Raw genomic sequence first — 17,473 nt, forward strand, 5'->3', positions numbered from 1 at the left:
GAGGCAAGACTGGACCAAGGGGGTGGTGCGCAGGGCTCAGAGAATCTGGGGGAGGTGAGGAAGACCGCCCACATCCAGTCCCAGCCTGGCCCCCAATGGGCCTGTGCTGTCCACATCTGGTCCTCAACCGCCTGGCAGGGCGGGCCAAGATGATCACCCCCAGCCCAGCAAGGGGTTGGCACCCGCCCAAGGCTGCCTGGCAAGGAGGGAGCTGAGCAAGATCTGAGCTCTGTGTGCCCCCACACTTCCCTGCAGACCTCTTGGAGGCCAGGGAGGAGGCACACAGGGGAGGGGGCCGGGCCAAGGAGAAGAGGCCAACAGCACTGCTGCTGTAAATACCGAGCCCTGGGCACTCAGGAAACACACCTGCTCCCCAGAGACCCGCCCTGCTGCCCAGTTTGCATTTCTGGGTGGCGGAGGGCCCCACCCAAGGGCAGCAGGGGCCAGGAGGTAGGAAGCCTTGGTCTTCTCACTAAGAGCTCCTGGGGGCATGCCAGGATGAGGGGCCGCAGCCCCCAGGCCATGTCACAGAGAGAAGCTGTGGCCCAGAGTTGGGGGATCGGCTAGCTCAAGACCATACTTCAGGGAAGGGCCGGCCAGATCCATGGCACAGCACCCAGGACCTGCCTACAGGATGCCACATATTGGGCCCGACCACTCCATCCTCCCAGAACCCTTCCATGCCAGACCCTCCCCAGATGGCCTGGCTGTGGCCTCTCTGCCCTTCTCTCCTGGTTGGAGCTTGGGGTCATAGGGAGCTTTTGGAAACAGATGACCCAAGAAACCCTCAATCCTGGCATCGGGCACCTCCTCCCTTCCCAGCCCCCTGCTGCCACGCCTCTGCCCAGCTTCCCAGGCCACCTCCTCCCAGGCCCTTTCTCTGATTCCCCATCTCTGCCAAGAGTGACTCAGTGGCCGTTGGTTGAGCACCTATTCAGTGCTAGGGCCTGGGGATAAAGCCCAGGACAGGAGACTCAGGCCACATGGGGCCAGCCCTGAGGGGCACCCTGCGGCGCCACTTCCAGCAATGAAAAACAGGGACTTGGCCAAGCATGGTGGCTCACACCTGTAATCCCTGCATTTTGGGAGGCCGAGGCGGGCAGATCATGAGGTCAGGAGTTTGAGACCAGCCTGACCAACATGGTGAAACACTGTCTCTACTAAAAATACAAAAATTAGCCAGGCGTGGTGGTGCACGCCTGTAATCCCAGCTACTCGGGAGGCTGAGGCAGGAGAATTGCTTGAACCTGGAAGGCGGAGGTTGCAGTGAGCCGAGATTACACCATTTTGCACTCCAGCCTGGGCAACAGAGCAGGACTCCGTCTCAAAAAAAAAAAAATAAAAAAAGAAAGAAAGAAAGAAAAACAGGGACTTGAGTGTCCTTCCACAGGAGTGGCCAAAACGCTGGCTCTGGAGAGACCCAGTCCCTGTGGTCTGGGCAAGTGACTTCCCCTCGGAGACGATGTTTCCTGCCCTGTGGAACAGCGACATGTATAGCTCTGGGCTCACAGGGTCAGGCTGGGCACACAGCAGGGTCAGGCTGGGCACACAGCAGGGTCAGGCTGGGCACACAGCGGGCTCAGGAATGGGACCCCAGTCACTGGGCTGACTAGACAAGCTTTGAACTGTGGCTGGCCCACATCAGTGTCAGGGAGGCCAATGACTATGTGAGAAAAAAGGCGCCAATACTGCCTCATTGAAAAGAAAATGAGGCTCTGGTTACTTAGATACATAGAAAAGTCTGAGAAAAATAGGGCCCCAGACATCATTATTTTTCATTTTCTTTTTTCCTCCTTTATTTTTCTATTTTTTTTCTTTTTTCTTTTTTTTTTTTTTTTAGATGGAGTTTTGCTCTTGTTACTCAGGCTGGAGTGCAAATGGTGTGGTCTCGGCTTACTGTAACCTCCGCCTCCCGGGTTCAAGCAATTCTCCTGCCTCAGCCTCCGGAGTAGCTGGGATTACAGGCATGCGCCACCACACCCAGCTAATTTTGTATTTTTAGTAGAGACAGGGTTTTTCTATGTTCGTCAGGCTGGTCTCAAACTCCTGACCTCAGGTGATCCACCCGCCTCAGCCTCCCAAAATGCTGGGCTTACAGGCGTGAGCCACCGCACCTGGCCTTCTCCTTTATTTTTCTACAATAATTGTAATACTTCTGAAATAAGGGGAGAAATAAGGGACATTTCTACAAAGATGTGGCTCCTGCCCTCAGCAAGCTGACAGCCCGCAGGGGTCCCACACTGGTGCCTGTTTGGCTTCAACCAAACCCCAGACTCCTCCAGGGAGGTGGGGACAGGGCTCATCACCCCTGTGTGTCACAAGGCCAACGCTGGTGTGACTAAAGTGGCCAAGAACCTGGAAGAGCCAAAGGGCCCTCAGTGCCTTTGTCCAGACTCAGGCCTGCACAGTGCGGGAGCCCGTGTGTCCCGAGGCCCAGGTTGGAGGAGCGGCCTCATCTGAGAGGCACACACATCAGGCCCTGACCTGCCCCAGCCAGGGCTCCACACGACTCTTGCTCAGCAATCCCCCGACTGCCCACCCTGCAGAAGGCGGATGCAGGCCCAGCGAGCAGACCCCTGCTCTCCCCTGGCGCTGGCTTCCTGTCTGCCCAGGAGGTGAGTAATGTCCGCTCCCTGCCCCCACGCATCCCTTCTGGAGGCCAGACGGGCCTCACATTTTCCGCTCAGGAAGGGGCAGAGTGAGAGGCCTGCTGAAGCACATCCAGGGGAAACGGAAGAAGCGGCCCCGCCTGCCGGGTCAGGAACCTGGGCCAGCCCCGGCCTGCAGGAGGCGCACTGGCTCACCTGCCTCCGTGCATGCCTTCGTTCATTTTCATCCACTCATTCATTCAACAAACAGCACCCCAGCACCTGCGTGGTGCCAGGCCCTGTGCTGGGTGCTGGAGTCCTGGCTCTCAGGGTGCTTATGGTACTTGGGGAGGAGACTGCATCAAACAGATCATCCCACAGGTGGCGGCGTAAGTACAGACGGATGTGCTGTTCAGCCCCAAGGCAACGCCAGACCACAGTGCCTCTGGACAAAGTCTCTCAGGCATCCTCCCTCCACACCCTATGATGTGCACAGAGCCCTGTTCAGACCCAAAAGAAAGCCCACGCCTCAGCCGGGGCTTAGCCGAGGGTCTTTAGGGGACCTGGCCCGTGCCTGGGCAGGAAACTGTGGCAGGAGCTGGCCCGCATGGCCCTGGGCCCCAAGGAGGGAGCACCCCAAGTGTGTGGAGAGGGCCTTCTTTGGTTCCCTAGCTCCCCTGCCCATCTTCTGGGGACCCTCACACATGGCCCCTGCCCCTGCCAAAGGGGAGAGAGGAGAAGCACTGGCACCTCCCCAACTCTGGCTGAGTTGCCCCAAGTCTCTCCCTGATCCTAAGTTTCCTCCCCATGAGATGAGGGCACTGTGAGTGGTGCTCCCTGCCAAGCACCAGTGGCTGTGATCGCAGGGACCTGGGAGCATCCCAGGACTTCAGAGTGTGGGGAACTGGTGTAAAGAGGTCTGGGAGACCAAGACTCGCAGCCAGTGGCAGGGTTGGGGGCAGAAGCCTAACTGTGTTTCAGGACAGGCAGACACTCACCCCGGTAGAACCTCAGAGGCAAGCTCCCGGGGAGTGAAAACTGTGGCACCCGCACAACTCACTCTTGGGCTCAGTTTCAGGACAAGCAGACACTCACCCCGGTAGAGGCTCAGAGGCATGCTCCTGGGGAGTGAGAGCAGACATTCACCCCGGTAGAAGCTCAGAGGCAAGTTCCGGGGGAGTGAGAGCTGGCACCCGCACAACTCACTCTTGGGCCCAGTGGTCTCCGCCATGGGATTTGCTCTGCCACTCAGCCTTCATCTGCCTTTGTTAAAATCTTTAAAGAAGGGCCCCAACAAATCCACAGCTGTAGATCTGTGCTAACTGCCTGGCTCCCTGAAATCACTCCTGGCTGGATCACTTGTCAGCAGGGATGGGGTGCTGATATGGTTGGGATCTGGGTCCCCTCCAAATCTCATGGTGAAATGTGTCCTCCAGGGTTGGAGGTGGGCCTGGTGGGAGGTGTCTGGGTCATGAGGGGCAGATTCCTTATGAGTGGCTGGGTGCTGTATGGAGTGAGTTCTCACTATGAGTCCATGCGAGAGCTGGTTATTTAAAAGAGCCTGGTACCTCTTCCCTCTCTCTTGCTCCCTCTCTCACCATGAGACATGCCTGCTCCCCCTTCACCTTCTGCCATGTCTGTAAGCTTCCTGAGGCCTCACCAGAAGCCAAGCAGATGCTAGTGCCATGCCTGTACAGCCTGTGGAACTGTGAACCAAATAAACCTCTTCTCTTTATAAATTACCCAGCCTCAGGTATTCCTTTATAGCAACACCAAACGGACCAACACAGGTGTGTCATCAGCACAGCCTTGGGAGTCCCCACACTCCCGGCGAAGAGAAAAGGCCCAGGTACTCAGATGGGAAGGATGTCCCCAGAAACAAACAACCCAACTTATCCCCCATCAGAGGCGGAGCTCCATCTGCTCTGCAATGGTGTGCTTGGGTAGGTCTCAGTAAATGTTTGTTCGTTTGTTCATTCGGGGATAACAGACATTCAGCAGGTACCGACAATGGGCCATGTTCGCAACCGAGTCCCAGGGGCAGGGCAGAGACCAAGACTGACCTTACAGCAGGCCTCAGACTTCCACGAAGGACGGAGGGCCAGAGCCCACACACCAAGCCCACCTGGGCATCAGTGGGGTTGGGGGGCTTCTGCAATGGAGACCCTCGGGCAGGGAGTGGAGCACACAGAGGGCTAAAGCGGGTGCCCCTGCTTGGGCTGTCCCTACCTAGTCCTGCGTCAATAACGGGGCCTGAGAGTGCTCTGATGGGAGCCCCTTGACTCACTCATGGGAGCTGGACCTCACATTTCTGCACCGTGAGCACCTTCAAGAGGGGCTGGTTGTATGTCTCCAGGGGGGCCAGAAGATGGCCCAGGACTCTAGGCTGGAAACCCACTGCTCTGGACAGACACCAACAGGCCCACAGGCCCAGAAGAGGCAGCAGAGGCCAGGCCAGCTGCCTGGGCCTTCCCAAGGCCTGTGCCCTGCCCAGGGTCTCAGCCAGCCAGCGGGGTGGCCCACAACTCCATGAGTGCCTCGGAGTGGACAGTGAGGCCCACGGCCCTGTGGTCAACAGCATCCTCCCTGTCCCAGCTCTGGTGTCCATCAGGAGGGGAAGGTGGTGTCTCACTACCCCAGGCTGGCCCCGCACTGGGCTCTTGGGGACCTACAGACCCCCCAGCCTCCCTGCATCTCTCAGCCTCATCCTCATGGCCAGGCCAGCCAGCCTCTGGGCAGCAGGTGCTGAGGGAACCCCATGGACCCCACAGAAATGCCACTGTCAGCTACCTGATCCTGACAGCCCCCAAATCACCAGACCTCCCCAGGACGTGTCTCCAAGAGAGATCACGCTCTCAAAGGGTGGTCATGAGGAATAACAGCATGAGATCTGCTTGGGAATGAGTAGGGGGACCATGGCCCCTTCAGCCCCACTGCTCTGGGTTTCTGAACAACTGTCCCAGACCCTTCTTGTGGGGGACCACAGCCTGTGGCCCCAGCTGGGCTCTGCAGGCACCGCCCTCAGTGTTCCTTGGGCGTGGCCTCAATCGGCTCAGTTGAGGCGGGAGGTCAGCTGCTGCGCTTGTCCCAGCCCCAGAGCCCCCCAGAGCACGTGGCTGCCCCCGCCGGTCCCCACCCCCGTGGGAACGCTGGAAGGCGGCACTGGCCTGGGAGGCTGGCAGCACGAGGGGGTCGCGCCGACCTCACGAGGCATCAGGCACAAAAGCCTTTTCTTTGCCGGCAGCCACGCACCCCACTCCTCCTGCAGCCACTCCCTGTGCTCCCCAGCCCCTGGCCCAGACACCTCCAGCTGCCTCCAGACTGGGTCTCCTCCCAAACAAAGCCGGATTCAGGCCTTTGGGAGGCAGGCGCGCAGGTTCTGCCATGGAGATGAACTTTGACCCAAACAGCAAGGCTCCTACCCCTTATTTACTCTTTAAGGCTGACCCGTTTCACAGAGTTAACATTACACCCCTTTTTAATCCGCACCTCCCTCCCACATTCCAGGCCTCGACCTTCAACCCCTCCTAATTGCTGGCTCCGGCTCCTACACCCCAGTTCTCGGGCCCAGCTCACTCATCCCCTGCCCCCAACCATCTCCTCCACGGAAACAAAGGCGATGCTGGGGTGCTGTGCTCACAGGGCCACCTCACAACCCTGGCACACCAAGGTAGATGCCAGGGCCCCAGAGCCCAACCACTTGGGGGAGTCCACGTCGAGGCCGGGGTGGATCTTTGGGGTCTGATTCCTGACCCTAACTCTCCAACCCCTGAGAAGGAAGCCTCTATTCCAAGGGAGGCCGGAGTAGGCTGCCTGGCAGGCCCTGTGCGGAGGCGGTCAGGGCTAGGGAAGAATCCGGACAGCTCCCCAGCCAGCCGCATCGCATCCCAAGGGGCTAGGGTGAATGTGGACAGCTGCACTGCCTGGTCACTCACCAGGTGACCTGGGCTATAGCCTCACATGTGGCTGCAGAAACACAGCTTGTTTCCCTTGCTGGGCAGCAGAACTGCTCTGGGTTAGGTACACTGTGAACCTTCCCAGGCCTGCCCCTGGTAACTCTGAAACCCACATTGCAGAAGCCCATGGCATCCCGGCAACCAGGCAGACCCCCTGCCCCGCAGGCTGCCAGTCCCATGGGCTCTCTCCCTCATCTTTGGGAGGAAGGAGCCAGGAGCTGGGGCACTAGGGCCCATGGAGATGCTGAGAACACTGGGGGCAGTGCAAGCTTGGGCCTGAGCCACCCAAAGGCCTTGGCCCAGATTCCGCCACCCTGGAGTGTGTCCACACCTCTCACCTGAGGACAACTGGGAGCAGGGGGCCGGGCACAGCCCCTCCTCAACTGCCACCAAGGGGCACTCACCGTCCTCTTGACTGTGGAGGTTCTGCGGGCTCCGCATCCTCTCGTCCTGGCTGGGGCTCAGGCTGGAGGCCAGGTGCGGGTCAGCTGACATCCATGTGGAGTCGCTCATATCAAAATCCTCGCTGCTCACAGAAGTCTCATCCTGAGCAGGGACAAAGAAGGTGGGCACTCAGCAGGGACGGGCTCTCATCAGCCTGAGGCAGCCTTGTGGGTGGACCCCAGGGCCAGTGGGCGTTTGGGAGTGCCCTCAAACCTTGAAGTGAGGGTTGGGTGGTGCTCCCCCTTGCCCGGTGGAAGTGGCCCCGGCTCTGGTTCCTGTCGGAAGCCAAGGCTAAGGGCCGGCACTGTCTGTAATTGAAGACAATTATGAGGTCTCGCATCCTGCAGGGGCGGATGGCAGGGCCTGGCTCTTACCCTTGTGAGCCAAGGTTGAAACAAGCGCTGTAAACAAGGGCTGCCGCTCCCTGCTCCCAGCCCAGGGACCAGGGCTCACTCTGCACAGGACCCGGCGGCAAGAAGCGGGCAGCAGCACATGCCCGCCACCAGGCACTGAGGCTGAGCTGAGTGCCCCCAGCAGGCCTGGCGCCCTGACTCCCATGAAGCATGCATGGAATTCCTTTCTCCCACTCCCCCAGCCCAGAGGACATTTCTGTCTTCCTCCTTCCTAACCTTTGCTGTGCTTCAAAGATACGCTCTTGGGCAGCTTCCAGGGCTGAAAGGGCCAGCCCCAGAAGTGCAGAGAAGGAAGGGGGCGGGGCAGGCCAGGGTTCGGACCAGACCGCAAAGGGGGTTCAGCTCAAGGGCCTGGGGGGCCGCCAGGGCGTTCCAAACAGCCGGATGGCCTGCTAGAGAGGACCACGCCTGCCTCCTCTCCCCTCGCTGCCGGCTTCGGCCGGCCCTTGGCCAGTCATCCGGGAACCCCCGGGGCGGGGCCCCTTCAACCCAGCCCTCCAGGGGGAAGGGCCCCCACCTCCTCCAGGCCCAGCCTTTCAGGAGCAGCAAGCAACTGTGCCTGGGAGCTGGCTGTAAAACCAAGAAAGATGACCCAGCAGCTCCCACACCCGGAGTTCTGGCCTCCCCCCAGCAAGACACAATGGCCTCTGTGGGCCCCCAGTGAGGACCTCTGACAGAGCACCCCCCAAGCCTCCCCTCCGGGGCCCCCCTCACAGACACCTCTTTTATAGTGAGCAAACACACTTTGGTTGGAACTTTCTTAGACTGCTGTCCCTGAGGCAGACACATCTGCTCCAAGTGCTAGGGAACCAGTGTGGATTCGCCTCCACTCCCTCCCCCACCGGCTGGGCTGGTAGGGAGTTTCCTGGAATTTATAGCTTCTGTGCAGTGTGGACCCTCTGCTGAATCCAGAGGACAGGAGCTGGGCTGTGACGCCTGTAGTCCCCCCGCGGCACACCCAGGGCCTCGGGGGATGGACAGAGCCCACGTGTCCTCTAGTGTCCTCTCCCCACACACAGGCACACGCACTCACTCTGCCTCCCTCCCACAGGCTGCTTGCTCCATAAACACAAGCACCTCCACCCACAACCCTCCTTCATGAAAACTCACTCACACACCTGGAGGGACACACACACACACACACGTTCAAAAGGCTCTCTGCACAAAGGGTACAAAGGGACAACAAAACTCTCCCCTGTGCTAACTGGATGGAGGGAGACGAAGGGGAGGGGGAAGAGAGGCTGGCAGGTGGGGGAAGGTTCCTTGGAGCCTTGAGCAAGGCTGCAAGCTGCAGCCGGCTCCCCATCTTCCCAGCTGGTCGTGCCATGCGGGCTCCGGGAACCAGGAACAGGGCATCTTGCATGGGCCCCTTGCTACTTCCTGGCTGCCCAGGGGGTGCCATGCTCTGGGTTTGACCTGAAGTCACAGCTGAAGGAGGAAGACTCTTGGGTATTGTTCAAATGCTCACGACTTAAAAGACAGAGTATTCTAGTAACAGTTGAAAGTGCCACCTACTCCAAACTCCCCATCCATCCATTCGACAGGTATTTACTGAGCACCTGCTATGGGCCAAGCTCCGCTCTAGGTGCTGGGAAACTCAGCTGTGGACCAGACACACTCCTGGCCTGCCTGGCACCCCTCGATCCGCGAGGGAGATGGACAATGAGCAGAAAAACATTGATGACGGCCGCAAAGCACATGGAAGCAGGGCAAGAGGGCAGAGGGACCTGTTTGCCAGGGCAGCCCAGAAAAACCCCACGGGTCAGAAATGCTGGAGCAGAGGCCTGCGAGAAGTGAGGAGGGGAGCCCATGAGGTCTGTGTGGCTCCACGCAAGTTTCAGGCACAGGCAGCAGCAAGTGGGGCACAAGCTGCTGGGTTTGAGGAGAGGCAAGGAGGCTGCTGTGGGCAGGCATGGGCGGGCGCACGGGGACAGAGGAGCCACACGAAAAGTTCCCCTCCCACAGTGCACGTAACCCTGGCAGGGCCGTACCTGCCATCTCTGGGTTGGAGAAAGGCTCTTGAACTCCACTCAATACACACACTCTGGCCTCACTCAGCCAAGTTCAAACCATAACAACAGAAGGCAAAGCTTCTCAGGGGCCCAGCGCTCCCCTGGACTTGTGGTATTTCACCCTCACTACAGGCCCACCAGGTAGGTACAGTTGACAGCCCCGCTCCACAGATGAGGAAACTGAGGCTCCAGGAGGTTAAGGTGCTCGCCCAAGGTCACGAGCTAACACGAGGCAGAGCCAGATCTGTGCAATCGCCAAGGACTGGACATGCCCTCCTAAGTGAGTTGGCCCTCGCCTAGAACCCACACTGCTGCTGTGAACCACAATCCCAATTCCAAGCTGTATCCAGCTGTCACTGTCTTGTGGGTCTCTGCCCTGTCTTTCCCTGGAAAACCTTCGGTCCTTCCAACAGTGGGGACCAGACTGTATGTCCTCTGAATCCCGCACAAGGCAGTGAGACTTGTTGAATCAACTGAATTGCCTGGCATAGTGTTGGTGTTTAATGAGGACGCTGCATTAATTTGACAATTAAGGACTCTGGTCCCATTGTGCACAGTTCTTGAATGGAGGGCATATGAAGCCCGGGATGCAGGCTGGTGGGCTGGTGGCACCCTGGTGCCCTGCAATGCCTCCCTCCTGCCACTGCCAGCCACCCCATACACAGCCAGGGTTTCTCTGGCTCACATCACTGAACTGTTCACCCAAATGCCCCCTCCAACCCTCACTCCCTTGATGGGTCCCACTGGGAAAAGGTGGGCTACACCTAACCTGGCATCAAAATCACCTGATTAGGAGGAGCACCCAGTGCCCACAGGCACGGGACTTCAGGCTAATGGTTTTATTAGATTTCCTCCCATGACCCCATAACACAGGCACCCACGTCAGGCCTAGCTCCAGCTCTGATAACTGCCCCTGCGAGGCCCGCCCTGCCTGCCCCAACTGCCCAGGGGCACGGAGCCAGCAGCACAGCTGGTGTGTAGACCCAGGCAGCCTGTGCCCAGAGCCTGCATCACACTGTCACCGCACCATGGGCCACCTCACCACATCTCCTCCCTTCAATGGGAGGAACCAGATTCCTTAACAACCAAGTGTCTCAAGATGAGGCCCAGAGGGAACTCATGGGTGATGAGGCTATATTTACACACACACACACACACACACACACACACACAGTCTCTCTCTTTCTCATGCATGCTCACTTTCTTCAATGAGTTGCTGCACATTTATTGAGCATCTACTATGTGCTGGCACTGTGCTAGGGACATAGATAACTAAGGCAGGGCTCCTTTACACCAGGCCTTGTTAGCTAGGAAAAGGGACCAGCAAAACTTCTGACCCACCTGTAGGTGCAGTGGGGAGACACTGTGGACACACTGCCTAGTCACCTAACGATGACTGCTTTCTCCCCAGCTCCCCAGGGAGTTTTCCCACAGCCTCCAGGGTTCTGCCATGTGGACCCCAGTTTTGTGAAAAGTGGTTCTAAGATTCTGATATCTTGACTGCTATAGCTTTTTTTAAAGACAGGATCTTACTGTCACATAGGCTGGAGTACAGTGGTGCAATAGTGGCTAACTACAGCCTCGACCCCCCAGGCTCCTGCCTCAGCCTCCCGAGGAGCTGGCACTACAGGCATATACCACCACGCCTGGCTAACTTTTAATTTTTTGTAGAGACAAGGGCTCACTATATTGCCCAGGCTGGCCTCGAACTCCTGGGCTCAAGTGCCTTGGCCTCCCAAAGTGCTGGGAGTGCAGGTGTGAGCTGCCACACCTGGCTGCGACAGCAATTTTTTTTTTAAGTGAGAAATCAAGTCTATTAAGCCTAACTTTTCAAAAACACACAATACAAAAATAAGTTTTGGTCAGACTTACGCAAACCCTTCAACACCCAGACTTTCAAGGGCTGAGCTAGAGAAGAAGACTTCCCAAGACCCCTCTGCAACCTGTCTGGCGCAGCACAGCCCAGTTCATGGGTGTAAGCCCCCCTAGCTGCAGATGGGCAGACTGTAGCTCCAGTCCCTCACTCACACCCTAAGCCAAGGCTGGAGAAGCAGGCTAATCACACAGGCAGTTACAAGTACACACAGATCAGAACCCGTCAAAGACAACTGTGCAGAGGGGGAAAATACACCCAAGTCCAGAGGGCCATGCTGGAGGCACTGGTGCAGGTTTGAGAGTGGCCAAGGCCTCAGGGTGCTCACTGGCTCACCCAGAGGTCACAGGGCGCTTTTTACTTTTCCCTTCAGGAATCTCAGATGAATTGAGGGCTAATTTCTCCCTTTCTGTTAACAAACTTCAACAAAACTTACATTAGAGAATAAAAGTATGGGCTGGGGGTGATGGCTCACACCTGTAATGCCAACATTTTGGGAGGCTGAGGTGAATGAATTGCTCAAGGCCAGGAGTTCAAGACCCACCTGGGCAACACAGTGAGACGCTGTCTCTATTTACAAAAAAAAGTGTGTGCAATCCATTACTTCTGGGTTCCCTCTCCCCAGTCCCCACGTGACTGGCCAGTCAGCTACCCCCTGGTTTCTCTAGCCTCTGCCCTTTGGACACCCTGAAGCCCGTGGCCTTGCCCACCCAGCAATCATTTATTCCAGCACCAAAGCCATCATGGGTCACAGGGTAATAGAGCCAAAGCCAAATGCTCTTCTGAAAAGGGAACTTAAGAGTTAGGCAGGCAGATGGGTAGCACCCAGTCAGCCTCTGGGACACACCCCAACCTGGGAGCCCTGCCTCTGGGGCAGAGGGAGAGGAGCTGACCAGACTCTCCCTGCTCTTATCTTCAGTCCAAAATTCATGGACAGGTTCAGTCTCTCTCCACCCAGCTTCTGAGGCCCTTCCTCTTCTGCATGGTAACTAGCACAACCACTGCCCAGCCCAGGAGGAGGAGAAAACGGGAGACCAGAGGGGAAATGGTGGAAATGGGCCTGTATCCATGGCTTGTAACTACGGGCAGGTGCTATCAGTAACCTGATTATTTTACAACTGGGGTCAATTTCTCTGGAACTGGGTTCCTGGTGCCTCTGAAGTTGAGCCATTTGCATCCTCCAGGACTTGGGATCCTGGGGCGTGCCTCACACGGTATTTTCCAGACCCTTCCTGAGAGCTGTAATTCTATCTCTACAGCTTGCTTGAGAAAGAAAAGGAGGAGGATTTGCTGAGAATTTAGTGCAATTTTAAGCCATAAGCCCTGACCAGGAGCCCTGGGTGTTTCAGAGGAGGGCGGGGGCAGGGATGTGCAGGGGATGTTTCTGGGCCAAGCAGGAAAGAGACCCCTCTCTATACAGCCCCCAGGCTTGTTCGACAGGAGGCTAAAGCTCCCACTGGGAAGAACACCAGCCTCAGGGGGTTGCCCCAGCACCAGCTCTATCCCAAAGTGGAGTCTCTTCTCAACCCACTGGTGGGCCCCTCCTTCTGGACACCTGTAGGCCCCTTCCAGGCCCTGGACATTCTTCCACACGAGGCGACTCTCCCCCTTGTCTCCATGTCAGCAAGCATTACACACGCAGCCTTCTGAGCATGCCAAGAAGGTACTGAACCGCATGTGACCCCAACTTAACCACTTCAGTTCATCAGATGGCTTATTAATGGAAGACGAAAAACCCCCAGCATCTAAAGCAACAGGGGTTCAAATCCTTGTTGTGAAGGAGCCGCACACATGAAACATGAGGGTGGTCTGAGCCACAGCTCCTGGGGGGTGTGGGGTCCCAAGGCTGTTGCTTCATGGCTACACCCCAAGCCCACCTAGCCACCAGGGAAGGAGGCCAGCCTTCCAGCACTCCCTGCACAATTCCACTCCTTCCTGCAAACATGCCTCCTCTGCTTACTAGCCATGCAAGCACCAGCTCTTCTGGGGAATATGAGGCAGGAAGGGCTGAGACACAGCCAATCACCTACCACACTGGAGGCATTCTCGCTCTCTCTCCCTCACACTCACTCACACGCACACTGTGTCTGTCAGAAGCATATTCCCATCTACATGTGGTCCTCTGTTGTCCCTGCTGTCATGGACACCTGGATGCTGGAAGTGAGCATTTCCCACACCTTCCCACTGTATATCAAGTGGAAAACAGGCTTTTGTTCCTAAGCAAAGGCACCTGGCTGCTCCCCATCAGCATTCCTCACCATGAGGGCCTCGCTGGTACCCTCAGACCCTGCCATTAATGGGGGTTTCTTTAAAAGTGAAGCTGGAGAGAGGAGCTTCAGCAGACAGGGATCTTCCAGCCAAAAGGAAGGCTGGAAGGGAGCCGCTGTGAGCTAATCCCCTGCAGGGCTGTCCTTCCAAGAAAGGAACCCAGACAACACAGAAAAAGTTCTTGAGCAATTCCCAGGCGGTCCAGCTCCACAGAGCCCCAGGGTAGGGGCCGCAGGAAAAGTTCCCCAAAGGCGTCTTCTCAGCTGGGAGGAAGGCCGCAGTGAGCTCTGTTCCCACTGTGCGGCAGGAAGGTGCTGAATAGGGTGGTGTCGCCCAGCTCAAGAGGTGCTGTCTTAAAACCCTGCTCTATAAAGCAAGCCCAGCCTGAGCCTGGATTAGACAGGAGCTTGATATTATTCAAGGACACATTTAGGCCCTAGTGGCTTTCCAATGAAGGGGTAATTTACTACCCGGGGGGCTAAACTACCACAGGGCCTGGGCCATAAACGGGCCTTTTCCCCAGACCAACTCAGTCCAGAATCCGGCCTGTGTCAGGGGTCAAGACAGGGGCCTGGTCCCATCACACAGATGGCTCTCCCCAGAAGAGCCATGAGGTCCCCCAAACACCTCTCCCCACACCCCCTTTGGTGTGTGTGAGTTGGTGGGGCGGGGCGGGGGGGGAGCAGGCTGGGGTTGCCAGCTGATTCTGGGATAAGTAGGGCTTTATCTCAAGGGAGAATCTATTTCAAGCCACAATCCTTCTCAGAAAGAGGAGGAAATCACAGAGTCCAAACACCATTTCAGGTGAAATCAGGAGGTTATTCATCTCCCCTCAGAGCAGACAGAAAGGAAAATCAATGTTTTAGAGGGGGAAAAAAGGTTCCATTTGAATTAATGGGTTTGTGGCTTCTCCATTGATCTGAGCCTCTTCACACTTTCTTTTTGTGCTTTTGTGCTCTTGGGGAGAGGGGAGGGAGTAGGGAATGGGGAGGAGGGGGTGGGCCTCCCATAAGGAAAAGGACGGTCTAACCTTAACCTTTCTACAGGAATAATGCTAATTAGCGAGGCTTAATGAGAACTTCCCCCAGGAAGCGCAGCCCGGTAGGGGCGGCCGGACTCGGGCAAACGCAGCTCCGGGTGGGAGCAGGGTCACTTCTGCTACCGAGCGGCTGGAATAAAAATGAGGATTGCACTCCCCCCTCCTCCCTACCCAAAGTGTCCAGCCTTGAAGACAAGGTGGAGGGAGGAGAGAGAGGGCGGAGGTGTAAATCCAACTTAACCCCTGCGCGCGCCCTGGAGGCGGCCGGCTGCCCCCGCCCCGCCGTGTCCCCTCATTAAGGAAGGCCCCTTCGCCCGGGGCCGCCGACGCCCGCGGCTTCCGGTCAGACGGTGCACCTGAGAGGGACACCCCGTCCCCTCCCGGGAGGGACCCGGGCCTGCTGAAGTGGGCTCAACTCTGCAAACCGCGTCTCAACTCCCCGCGCCGCGCCGGGGAACCCCTCCCTGACACTCAACGCTTCCCGTCCTCACATCCCCAAACACAGTCCACTTCCCTTCTCGTGGCGGCCGCGGCAACCCGAGCCCGGCCCCCACCCCGCCGCCAGAGAACGCCTCCCTCCCCGGGACGCGGTGCCGAGCCCGCTGCACACCGAGCGGCCGTGGCACAATACCGCGGCGCTGCGCGCACAATCACCGCCCCCCAGGACCCGCGGCGCGCACCCCGGGAGTGGGGTGCGCCCCGCGACCCTGGGCGCTCAGGGCCAGACACACCTCTTGGGCGCCCCGCGGCCCCCACAGTGCAGCCTTCATCGCCCCCCCTCCACTCTCGGGCACACTCACCCGCCCCCCGCCCCAGCCCACTCGGCCCAGGGCGCAGCCGCTCCCCCGCGCCCCCTTCCTCAGCCCCGGCAAAGGAAGCTCCCCCTGCGCCCCCCTCCCCAGAACCGCCCCCAGCCCCTCGCCCCCCTAACCGCAGCTCAACGGCCGGCGGCAGCAGCCGGAGAAGGGGGGCGGTGGCCCGGGCCCCGGAAACGGCCCGATCGCCGGGATCCGGGCCGGACTCCGTACCTGGGCTGGAGGCGAGGCGGAGATGGGCGGTCGGGATCCGCGAGTGAGCGGGGCGGGCGGCGGTGACAGCCCCACAGCTCCAGCTGCTGCTGCTGCTGCTGCCGCCGCGGCTGCCTGGGGAGAGGGGCTGGCACCACCGCGGCGCGTCACTGCCCGGCCCGGGGGCGGGGGTGGCCAGGAGGAGGGCCCAGGCGAGCAGCGGCGGCAGCGGCGGCGGCGCCGCGGCCCGGAGGAAGGGGGAGGGGGCACCGGGCACGGGGAGGCGGGAGAGGGGGGCGGGACCGGGCACGGGGCGGGGGCGGGGGGGGAGGGGAACGCAGGGAGGGCGCAGGCAGGGGGAGTAGGAGGAGCAGCAGGAGGAGGTGGCGGAGGGGCGGGTGAGAGGGAGGAGTGGGCACGGGGGGAAGGGGAGAGAGGAAAAGGAGGCACCCAGGGAGAGGGGAGAGGAGAAAGGAGGGAGAGAGGCGCGGGGGGGGAAGAGGAGGAAGGAGGGAGAGCTGGGCCAGGTAGGGGGGGATAAGGGCGCGCTGGACGCGCCGCCGTGCGCTTCGGTGGGGAGCGCGCTCTTAAGGGGGAAGCGCTTCGAGGAAGATCCTTGCACGGGGCTGAGCCCGGAAAGAAGGCGCTGGGATCTGTGCCTACCCATCGCTCCCGGAGGCTGCGGTCTCTGGGTCCGGTGGGGGCTGGGGGGAGAGGGCACCCGGCGGGCTGTCTGCGGTCAGGCCAGGAGAGGGAGACTTGGCCCAAAGAAAGTGACTCAGGCACCCTCAGGAACTCTCGGCGCCCGGGGCCCCTTCGGGCAGCCTTCGACCCCCGTGCGTCTTTAGGGTCCCCAGGGACGCGGGTACTTGTGGGGCGGGGCTGCCGGGCCTCGGGGTTCGGCTCCCCCGGGCGGCCGGAGCGAGACCCCGGGCTGGGAAAGCCAGGCACGTGGCCGGCTCTCGGCCGTACCCCCGCCCCACCCCCACGGCAGGGCCCCCAGTGCTTGATCAAGTTCAAGCTCGAGCTCCTCGGCGCGCTGCCCACCGGCTGCCCCTCCGCGCCCCTCCCCCTTCCCCATCCGCACCGTCTCGCTCTTCACTCTTCCTTTGTCTCTTTCCCACCACTTAGTTTACACCCCCTCCGCCCTCCTCCCCGCCCCCCGCGGGCGCCCGAGTGTCCGGGAGGTGCTCACCTGTTCGACCCAAACATCTACGCGACCCCCAGCGCCCGCCGCCCGCGTGCCCGCCCCCGCCCCGCCGCCGGTCATTGTGCTCCGCCAGCCCACACGGGTCCGGGTCCTGACGGCGCGCGAGCCACAGTTGTAAAGTAATAGGATAATCTCGGGGACGTCGCTCCAGCCCAGACCCGGGCACGCACTGTCCGTGGAGACGGCACCGCCGGGGAGGGGGGCCACGCGGATCCCAGATGCGGTCCCCCAGGCGGACAGACCCTTGCCCGGGGCGCAGGAGGAGGCAGGACGGGCATCGCGGGGTGGGAGCCCTGGACCTCCGAGCAACCTCGGACTCGGCCCGAAAAGCAACACTCTCATCACCAAACCGCAGAATTAGACCCCGATGGAGAAAATGGGTCAGGGGATCCATTCCCACCCCACCCCTCCAAATCCAGACCCTCCGCTACCACAGATCAGCCTCGAAAAAAGCTTGTGCTTCAACAAGGATGGGGAGCTGCCCTCGTGGAATTCTGTGGGGAAATTGCCAAAAAAAAAAAAAACTAAAAAAAACCCTGATAAGGATCCCACCTCCTGATTCCTCTGGTCGCATCCGAAGAGGAAGGGCAATTTCTACTGACTCTTTACGCTACCATTCATTCACGGTGGAACCAGCAGAGAAGAGAAAACGAGACAGCCACA

The 17,473-nt window shown here is 59.3% G+C and overlaps 1 protein-coding gene across 13 annotated transcripts in view; it reads right to left on the reverse strand.

The window, feature by feature from the left end:
• Window positions 1-17,473, reverse strand: part of NOL4L (nucleolar protein 4 like) — a 142,565-nt gene that overhangs the window by 24,570 nt on the left and 100,522 nt on the right. For 9 of the 13 annotated variants that reach the window (XM_016937677.4, XM_016937685.4, XM_016937684.4 and 6 more), the window contains one exon: window positions 6,949-7,090. In XM_016937677.4, coding sequence (XP_016793166.1) covers window positions 6,949-7,090 — 142 coding nt within the window. Of the gene's footprint in view, window positions 1-6,948; window positions 7,091-7,201; window positions 7,297-7,617; window positions 7,642-15,621; window positions 15,873-17,362; window positions 17,385-17,473 lie in introns of those variants that run through there. The other 4 variants (XM_016937688.4, XM_016937687.4, XM_016937690.4 and 1 more) reach the window with 4 other exon arrangements.

The sequence above is a fragment of the Pan troglodytes genome, chromosome 21 (assembly GCF_028858775.2).
Source record: "Pan troglodytes isolate AG18354 chromosome 21, NHGRI_mPanTro3-v2.0_pri, whole genome shotgun sequence".
Lineage (NCBI taxonomy): Eukaryota > Metazoa > Chordata > Mammalia > Primates > Hominidae > Pan > Pan troglodytes.